Source organism: Macaca fascicularis, chromosome 11 (assembly GCF_037993035.2).
Source record: "Macaca fascicularis isolate 582-1 chromosome 11, T2T-MFA8v1.1".
NCBI lineage: Eukaryota > Metazoa > Chordata > Mammalia > Primates > Cercopithecidae > Macaca > Macaca fascicularis.
The window spans coordinates 64,232,277-64,242,454 of record NC_088385.1 but is presented as its reverse complement, the minus strand read 5'-3'; the positions used below and the strand labels follow the sequence as shown (position 1 = coordinate 64,242,454).

The following is a 10,178-nucleotide window of genomic DNA, read 5'->3' as shown; positions in this document are numbered from 1 at the left end:
ATAGGTTTTAAAGCCAGGTATTCTTGGTTATTGTTCTTTAGTTCTTGTACTTGTCTCAGAAACATTTCAGGCTTTCATTCTGTGTCACAGCACTGAGAAAAGAAAACAATTTTAATCTGGGAAATGCAAGTCTTTTAAAATGATCAGGCTCAGAGAGACATTAAAATGAGACAGCAGACCAGGCATGGTGGCTCAAGCCTGTAATCTCAGCATTTTAGGAGGCCAAAGCGGGCAAATCATTTGAACTCACGAGTTCAAGACCAGCCTGGGCAACATAGCCAGACCCTATACATACTAAAATAAAAAAATAAAATAAAAAGAAACTGGGAGTGGTGGTATGTGCCTGTAGTCCCAGCTACTCAGGAGGCTGAGACTGGAGAATCATTTGAGCCCAGGAGGTTGAAGGTGCAGTGAGCTGTAATCATACTGCAGCACACCTGCCTGGGAAATAGAGTGAGAGCATATCTCAAAAAAAAAAAAAAAAAATTAATTAAAATAAATAAATAAATAAATAAATAAATAAAATGAGACGGCAATCATGTCCTACTCCCTGCTTTTGAGCTATGTATTCATCTCTTGATAAACAGCATCAAGCAATTGGCAATGTGGCAATAGCAAGCAATTGCCACAAGTAACTATAAATTAACCTAATAATGCTGCACTGGACACTATAACCTAGATCCTATAGCTTAACAATGTACAGCCAATCACTAATCAATGTTATTTCTATAAACCAACAAGAATACCCGACAACTTTGTATCAGCCCACTCCCTGTCCCCTTCTTTTTAGCCCTTAAAACATGCTTGTAGGTGGGGCGTGGTGGCTCACATCTGTAATTCCAGCACTTTGGGAGGCCGAGGTGGGCGGCTCACTTGCGGTCAGGAGTTTGAGACCAGCCTGACCAGCATGGTGAAACCCCATCTGTACTAAAAGTACCAAAAAATAAAGGTAAAAAATAAAAAAACATAAAAAAAATTAGCCGGGCGTGGTGGCACATGCCTGTAGTCCCAGCTACCTGAGAGGCTGAGGCAGGAGAATCACTTGAACCCGGGAAGTAGAGGTTGCAGTGAGCCGAGATCACGCAACTGCACTCCAGCCTGGGTGACAGAGCAAGACTCTGTCTCAAAAATAAATAAATAAATAAATAAATAAATCTGGTACTTTGGTTTAATTATTGTGCCTCAGGTTTCCTCATCTATAAAACAGGTATAATAATAGTACCTACTGTATTGAGAATTTGATAGTAACAGTAGATCTAGAATGCTACACATTGTATATTGTACTTACATACACATAATACAAATATTAACTATTATTTTCTCCTGGTCATCACTGCCTGATCTGGAACTCCTGAGCTCAAACGATCCTCCTGCCTTGGCCTCCCAAAGTGCTAGGTGTGAGCCACTGCACCTGGCCAAGACAAAAAGTTTAAATCGTGGTGAAAAGTGGCAGGTTAGATTAGTTCAGCTCAGTTTTTAGTTGTATTTTTCTTCCCCCGTTGCTGTTCTCCAGGGGGTTGAGAGAATTTGGGGGCAGGAGGCAGTAATGACCAGGCGAGAGGGCTGGGAGAGGTGGCTCACACCTGTAATCCCAGCGCTTTGGGAGGCCGAGGTGGGTGGATCACCTGAGGCCAGGAGTTCAAGAACAGCCTGGCCAACATGACAAAACCCTGTCTCTACTAAAAATACAAAAATTAGCCAGGCATGGTGGTGAGCGCCTGTAGTCCCAGCTACTCGGGAGGCTGAGGCAGGAGAATCACTTGAACCTGGGAGGTGGAGGTTGCAGTGAGCTGACATTGCACTACTGCACTCTATCTGCCTGGGTGACAAAGTGAGACCCCATCTCAAAAACAAAAACAAAAACAAAACAAAACAAACAAAAAAAACAGGCCAACCAACCTGGAACTTGCTCATCCTTGAAGGAAAGATGAACTTCATGCCTCTATGACTTTGCTGGAATCTCCAGTCTTACCTCTCTAGTGAACTATTTATAGTCTCAAGATTAGCTGGAATTTCACCTGTAGTTTCTCTGTAACTTACTCAACCTCTTTTACCTCTAAGAATGAATTGCTGTTCCTTGTATTTCCATAGCACATTGAAACCTTTCTATTATAGCACTTAAATTGTACTATAATTATTTGACTTTTTTTTTGCCTACCGCAGTTCCTGTCGCAAGGTACATATCTAATGGTCGAATTCTACAAAAGACTACATTGCTTCTTTTTTTTTTTTTTTTTTTTTTTGAGACGGAGTCTCGCTCTGTCGCATAGGCTGGAGTGCAGTGGCGCGATCTCAGCTCACTGCAAGCTCTGCCTCCCGGGTTTACGCCATTCTCCTGCCTCAGCCTCCCGAGTAGCTGGGACTACAGGTGCCCGCCACCTCACCCAGCTAGTTTTTTTTTTTTTGTATTTTTTAGTAGAGACGGGGTTTCACCTGGGTTAGCCAGGATGGTCTCGATCTTCTGACCTTGTGATCCGCCCGTCTCGGCCTCCCAAAGTGCTGGGATTACAGGCTTGAGCCACCGTGCCCGGCTTACATTGCTTCTTTGAGGGAGTTTGGTTAGTAAATTATCCACACGCACATAATCAATAACTAAATTGATTCTGCCTAGAATGGACAAAACGGGGAAGGTTGAAAATTTAAGATTTTTTTTTTTTTTTGAGACGGAGTCTTGCTCTGTCGCCCAGGCTGGAGTGCAGTAGCGCGATCTCAGCTCACTGCAAGCTCCGCCTCCCGGGTTCCCACCATTCTCCTGCCTCAGCGTCCCGAGTAACTGGGACTACAGGCGCCCGCCACCACGCCCGGCTAATTTTTTTGTATTTTTAGTAGAGACGGGGTTTCACCGTGTTAGCCAGGATGGTCTCGATCTCCTGACCTCGTGATCCGCCCGCCTCGGTCTCCCAAAGTGCTGGGATTACAGGCCTGAGCCATCGCGCCCGGCCTTAAGATGATTTTTGAGAACTGTATCTTAGAGAAGGGAAGATGGTAAGAATGTGATCTTAATAGGACAGACTGCGTTCCTCCTAGGTCAGGTTTTTTCATCTGTAAAATGGACATTTACCTGAATTATAGTTATCCATGTGTACAACGAATACCGAGTGCACGTTCTTTGGTACAGGAGTTACTGCCCTAAGTGAAAGGCTGTTTTGAAAGTGCTCTGTAAATTGAAATTACTTTAGGATGATCACTATTAATATTATATTGAAATCCAGGGTATTCTATCTAACAGACTTGATGGGTTTAAGGAGGACCGAGGCTCCCAGTGGCTCCGGATTGGTGTCCTGACACAGGTAACGCGGAGGGAAGAGAGGGCTAGCGAGCGAGTGCGAGTGCGCGCGCGCCCGCGGGAGTGCGTGCGGCAGGCGGTAGGCCCCGCAAGGCTGCTGAGGCGCACGCGGGCAGGCAGGAAGCGGGGACAGACTGAACGCAGGACGCGGTGACGACAACGCCGGACGTAGTGACGTTGCGCGTAGGCCGCAGCGGGGGGCGGACTCTGGGCTTTTCTTCCCCTTCTGATTTCCCCTCCCCCTTTTTCTCCCTTTCCGGGTTTGGTTCCCCCCTTTTCTTCCCCTCTCCCCCTTCCTTCCCAAGCCCCTTTCCCCTCCCCCGCCCCAGTCCCCCCTGTTTCCCAGCCCTCGGCCCCGGGGAAGCCCCGGCCGAGAAGAGCCCGCCCCCAGAAGCGCGCCGCCGCCGGCCGTCGGGGCCGAGCCGCAGCCGAGCGGCCGTGGGCCCGGGCGGCGGGCGGAGACGTGGGCGCCCTCCCCGCTACGGCCCGTGCGAGGTGAGGCCACCTCCCGGCCGAGGGGGCTGGCGGCCCGGACGGCCTGTGGGGAGGGGGCGTGGCGGCCGCGCGGACGGGCGCTAGGAGGCCCCGCGGCCTGGGTTTCCCGCGCCGGGCAGCCGGTCCCAGGGGCGATGGGTCAGGGTCGGATGGCCCGGGGAAGGAGTGTTCCAAGTGTGCGCAGCTGGAGAGAAGCCGGAGGGCGGAGGGCGGAGGGCGGAGGGCGGCGGTGCGGGGGCAGAGGGATGGCGCCACCTGTGGCCTTTGCGGGGGCACCTAAAAACTGTTGTGCCCTTGTAGTGCTTCGGGGTGGCTAGCTCCGTGTGTTTCTTGGGTGGCGGTTTTCCTTCGAGCTTGGAGCATGGAAAAATAGGACGGAGAGGTGTAGAAGTGTTTAAAATCATACTGGTGTCCAGGTTTATCACAGGGACGGGGATTTGAGTTGGCACATACAGGGATATGTTTCTATAGCTTAAAACTTGGGCCTACACTAAGCTCATAACTTACTTGAGCCCCTGAAAACGCTTTGATTCGTTTTCCTGTAGAGCTAACGTCTTTAAACATTTGTGGCCATTAGTCTCGGAACTACCAGGAATTCTTTCTTAGAGTGAATTTTTATTGGATAATGAGGAGAAATGACTGAATAACAATCCCAGAATTGCGTTAAAACGGAAGAAAGAAAAGTGGAGAAGTTTAAATTCACATCCCAGTTAGGTGAATATCCTTGTACATGGGTTGTTCAAATGGATAACTAAGACTGAGAAGCCTGAGTCCTGTCTGATGTGCATAAGCCACGTGGAGACTCAAGGAAGGAGGAAAGTGACAGGTTTCATTTCAGGAATATCACAAATTCCTAGCATTTTCTTGTATTTTTAGATAGATTTGCAGTTGAATTATTTGTGGCTTTTCTTCCTAATGCTTTTTTTTTTTTTTTCGTTTTCTTCCACCAATATTCCCCCACCCCACCCCCAACCCCTTTTTGATGCTGGGGTAGCAAGACAAAAAGTTGTATTTTTTTTGAGACAGGGTCTCAGTCTGTCACCCAGGATGGAATGTAGTGGTTCCTTCTTGGCTCAGTGCAACCTCTGCCTCCTGGCCTCAAGCGATCCTCCTACCTCAGTCCCCCAAGTAGCTGGGAGTACAGGCGTGAGCCACTACTCCTGGCTGATTTTTGTGGAGACGGGGTTTCACCTTGCTTCCCAGGCTGATCTGGAACTCCTGAGCTCAAGTGATCCACCTGCCACACGCCTCCTAAAGTGGTAGGCGTGAGCCACCGCGCCGGGAAAGACAAAGTTTAAATAGTGGTAAAAAGTGGCCTGTTAGATTAATTCAGTTCAGTTTTTAGTTGTATTTTTCTTATCCTGTTGCTGTTCTCCAGAGAGTTGAGAGAAAAGATAACCTTTTTCTTGAAGGCCTGATGAACTCTTAACAAGTTAAATTTCAGAGTGGCAGTTCTAGTTGTCTTTGTGTCCATTATATGATTAGTAGAGCTTCACAATTTTTTTTTCTGTAGAGATGGGATCTTGCTATGTTGCCCAGGCTGGTCTTGAACTCCTGGCCTCAAGTGATCCTCTGGCCTCAGCCTCCCAAAAGCACTGGAATTACAGGCGTGAGCCATTGCTCTTGGCAGAGCTTTACAATGTAAAGTTTTTAAAAAATTTGACAAATAGCATGCCTGAGTGGCTGGGTTGGGTGGCTCACGCCTGTAATCCCAGCACTTTGGGAGACCAAGGCAGGTGGATCACCTGAGGTCAAGAGTTTGAGACCAGCCTGGTCAACATGCTGGAACCCTGTCTCTACTAAAAATACAAAAAGTAGCGAGGGGTGGTGGAATCTGTAATCTCAGCTTCTTGGCAGACTGAGGCGGGAGAAGCACTTGAACCCGGGAGGCGGAGGTTGCAGTGAGCCAGGATTGTGGATTGTGCCACTCTACTCCAGCCTGAGTGACAGAGCGAGACTCTGTCTCAAAAAAAAAAAAAGAAAAGAAGCATGCCTAATATTTTTTAATAGAAAATTAAGAGAGGAGATGGCTTCCTTTCTCTTTCAAAATAAAAACTAATGTTACTTTTGTTTTTTTTTTGGTTCTGTTCTCCCTCTGTTGCCCAGGCTGGAGTGCAGTAGTGCAATCTCGGCTCACTGCAAGCTCCGCCTCTCAGGTTAATGCCATTCTGCATCAGCGTCCTTAGTAGCTGGGACTACAGGCGCCCCCCACCACACCCGGTTAATGTTTTGTATTTTTAGTAGAGACGGGGTTTCACTGTGTTAGCCAGGATAGTCTCTATCACTTGACCTCATGACCCGCCCACCTTGGCCTCCCAAAGTGCTGGGATTACAGGCGTGAGCCACCGCGCCCAGCCAAACCAATCTTAACTTTAAAGCTCTAGATCTGTGGCACTCTTTCCCCCTAACATGCACACTGGCCTCTGGCTGTTCCTTGAGCACGCTAGGCATATTTCTGCCTCAGGGTCTATGCTCTTGTTCCCTCTTCCTGAATTACCTTTCTCTAAGCTGCGTAAGAGCATAGCCTGTCTGTCCCCTCACCTCCTTCAGGTCTTTACTCAAATTTCACTTTTTTTTTTTTTGAGATGGAAGTCTCACTCTGTCGCTCAGGCTGGAGTGCAGTGGCATGATCTCGGCTCACTGCAACTTCTACCTCCTGGGTTCAAGCGACTCTCCTGCCTCAGCCCCGAGTAGCTGGGATTACAGGTACCCACCATCATGCATGGCTAATTGTTTTGTATTTTTAGTAGATATAGGGTTTCACTATATGTTGGCCAGGCTGGTCTTGAACTTCTGACCTCAAGTGATCCACCCACCTCTGCCTCCCAAAGTGTAGGGATTACAAGTGTGAGCCACTGCGCCCTGCCGAAATGTCACTCTTTTCTTTCTTTTTTTTTTTTTTTTTTGAGACGGACTCTCACTCCTGTCGCATAGGCTGGAGTGCAGTGGCGCGATCTCAGCTCACTGCAACCTCTGCCTCCTGGGTTTACACCATTCTCCTGCCTCACCCTTCCGAGTAGCTGGGATTACAGGCGCCCACCACCACGCCCGGCTAATTTTTTTTGTATTTTTAGTAGAGATGGGGTTTCACCGTGTTAGCCAGGATGGTCTGGATCTCCTGACCTCGTGATCTGCCTGCCTCGGCCTCCCAAAGTGCTGGGATTACAGGCGTGAGTCGCCACGCCCAGCTTACCAAATGTATTTTTTTTGTGTTTGAGATGGAGTCTCGCTCTGTCGCCCAGGCAGTGGCTCGATCTCCACTCACTGCAAGCTCCACCTCCCAGGTTCATGCCATTCTCCTGCCTCAGCCTCCCGTGTAGCTGGGACTACAGGCGCCCGCCACCATGCCCGGCTAATTTTTTTGTATTTTTAATAGAGACGGGGTTTCACCGTGTTAGCCAGGATGGTCTCGATCTCCTGACCTCGTAATCTGCCTGTCTTGGCCTCCCAAAGTGCTGAGATTACAGGCGTGAGCCACCGTGCCTGGCCCAAATGTCACTGTTTTTTTGTTTTTTTTTTTTTTTGAGACGGAGTCTCGCTCTGTCGCCCAGGCTGGAGTGCAGTGGCCGGATCTCAGCTCACTGCAAGCTCCGCCTCCCGGGTTCACGCCATTCTCCGGCCTCAGCCTCCCGAGTAGCTGGGACTACAGGCGCCCGCCACCTTGCCCGGCTAGTTTTTTGTATTTCTTAATAGAGACGGGGTTTCACCGTGTTAGCCAGGATGGTCTCGATCTCCTGACCTCGTGATCCGCCCATCTCGGCCTCCCAAAGTGCTGGGATTACAGGCTTGAGCCACCGCGCCCAGCCTAAATGTCACTGTTAACAGTGATACTCCCTTGGCTATCTGGATGGCAAAGCCCCTCCTGCATATGCATTTACATAACTCCCTATCCACCTTTTCTGCTTTATTTTCCGCCTCAATCCTTATCAACCTGTAACATATATTTTAATCTCCCCCAGTAGAAAGTAAGCTTCAGGGTCAGGCGCAGTGACTCACGCCTGTAATCCCAGCACTTTGGGAGGCCAAGGCTGGGGCATCACCTGAGGTTAGAAGTTCGAGACCAGCCTGGCCAACATGGTGAAACCCGGTCTCTGCTAAAAATACAAAAATTAGCTGGGTGTGGTGGCACATGCCTGTAGTCCCAGCTACTCGGGAGGCTGAGGCAGGAGAACGTCTTGAACCCGGGAGGTGGAGGTTGCAGTGAGCCGAGATTGTGCCGCTGCACTCCAGCCTGGGCAACAGACCGAGACTCTGTCTCAAAAAAAAAAAAAAAAAAAAAAAAAAGTAAGCTTCAGGAGAGCAGGCATATTTGTTTTATTTATTTATTTAATTTTAATTTTAATTTTTTTATTTTTGAAACACAGTTTTGATCTGTTGCCGAGGCTGGAGTGCAGTAGCATGATCTCAGCTCACTGCAGCCTCCACCTCCCGGGTTCAAGTGATTGTCCTGCCTCAGCCTCCTGAGTAGCTAGGATTCTGTAATCCACGTGCCACCACGCCTGACTAATTTTTGTATTTTTAGTAGAGATGGGGTTTCACCATGTTGGTCAGGCTGGTCTCCTGACTTTGTGATCCTCCTGCCTCGGCCTCCCAGAGTGCTGGGATTACAGGCATGAGCCACCATTAGATATTTAATAGATAGTCAGGCTGGGTGTGGTGGCTCACACCTATAATCCCAGCACTTTGGGAGGCTGAGGTGGGAGGATCTCTTGGGCCCAGTTTGAGACCAGCCTGGGGCAACTTAGTGAGAGCCTGTCTCTAAAGAAATATAAGAAAAATTAGCTGGGCCTGGTGGCGCACACCTGTAGTCCCAGCTATTTGGGAGGCTGAGGTGGGAGGATCACCTAAACCTGGGAGTCAGGGCTACAGTAAGCCACAATCCCACCACACTGCACTCCAGCCTGGGCAATAGAGTGAGACCCTGTCTTTTACTACGCTTGATCTTAGCCAAAAGGCAGAGAAGTGATGACCCTGTCTTTTAAAAAAAAAAAAAAAAAAAAAAAAGCCGGGCGTGGTCACTTATGCCTGTAATCCCAGCACTTTGGGAGGCTGAGTCGGGCGAATCACCTGAGGTCAGGAGTTGGAGACCAGCTTGACCAACATGGAGAAACCCCGTCTACTAAAAATACAAAATGAGCTGGGTGTGGTGGCGCATGCCTATAATCCCAGCTATTTGGGAGGCTGAGACAGGAGAAATGCTTGAACCAGGGAGTCGGAGTTTGCAGTGAGCAGAGATCCCACCATTGCACCCCAGCCTGGGTAACAAGAGCAAAACTCAGAGGAAAAAAAAAAAAACGACAGAACCTGTTAGACATGGAGATGTGTGCATGCGTGATTGACAAAGCTACAGAGCAAGAGAGAGGATAACTTTCTTTATGGAAAAAAAAAAAAAAAAAAAGAGGATAATAGTGGTAATGAGAAGGATGACTTCTAGTTTTCTGGGTTCCATGCTAGGGTGGATAGTGCCTTCCATTTATAATTTAGGGAATATAGGAAGATGCATGTTTGGGAATAAAAAATGAGATGTTTGGTTTTGGAATGGTTGAATTTGAGGTACCTGTGGAACCATATGGAAACGCCTGCTAGGTAGTTGGATATACCAGTCCAGAGGTAGAGAAGTTGGGACTAGAGAGAGATTTGGGAGTCAGTAGTATAGTAGTATATATGTTGTAGTTGAAGTGATGGGTTTGGGTCAGCTAAGAGGCATGTTGAGACTGAAGAGCTGCAGGCTGAGGAGAGGACTTGAAGAACACTGGTGGTTAAAGGTGTGACTGGTGGAAGTGGCGCCCCAGAAGAAATCTGAGGAGGCCTAAAGGTAGATGGAAAACTAGTAAAGACTGGGTGCAGTGGCTCATGCCTGTAATCCCAGTACTATGGGCCTAGGCGAGAGGATTACTTGAGGCCAGGAATTTGAGACCATCCTGGGCAACATAATGAGACCTCATCTCTATTTAAAAAAAAAAAAAAAAAAAAAAAAAAAAGGAAAACTAGTGAAGTGTGTGTAATGAGAACTAGGAGGAGTTTCAAGGAGGAGGAAGGCAGTAGTATCAGAGGTGGTAGAAAGACCAAGTATGGTAAGGACAGAAAATAACTCATTGGATGTGGCAGTCAGGTCATTGGTGTCTTCAGTGAGATCAGGGTCACTAGAATGATGAGGACATTTTGAGGAATAAATGGGAGGAGAGAAAAAACAAACTTTGTCTTTCAAGATGACTGCAAAGAGATGGAGAGAGAGGACAGTAATTAGAAGGAATGTGCAAGAAAGTGGCGTATTTATATATACAGGAGAATGAGCAAGACAATACAGAGTTGTGATAACAGAATGAAGTTCTTGAGCCTGTAGAGAAGATGCAATCTAAAGCAGGGGTAGAATTATTATCCCCTTCATTAAGAGAAG

The 10,178-nt window shown here is 48.0% G+C and overlaps 1 protein-coding gene across 50 annotated transcripts in view; it reads left to right on the top strand.

The window, feature by feature from the left end:
- The first annotated feature begins 3,528 nt into the window (after window positions 1–3,528).
- R3HDM2 (R3H domain containing 2) overlaps window positions 3,529–10,178 on the top strand; it is a 182,395-nt gene continuing 175,745 nt past the window's right edge. For 32 of the 50 annotated variants that reach the window (XM_074007263.1, XM_074007254.1, XM_074007246.1 and 29 more), the window contains exon 1: window positions 3,529–3,781. Coding sequence is in view for 5 of the 50 variants with exons in the window: in XM_065524443.2 (XP_065380515.1) it covers window positions 6,408–6,487 (80 nt within the window). In the remaining 45 variants the exon portion in view is untranslated. Of the gene's footprint in view, window positions 3,782–6,366; window positions 6,488–10,178 lie in introns of all 50 variants that reach the window. The other 18 variants (XM_065524464.2, XM_065524465.2, XM_065524466.2 and 15 more) reach the window with 3 other exon arrangements.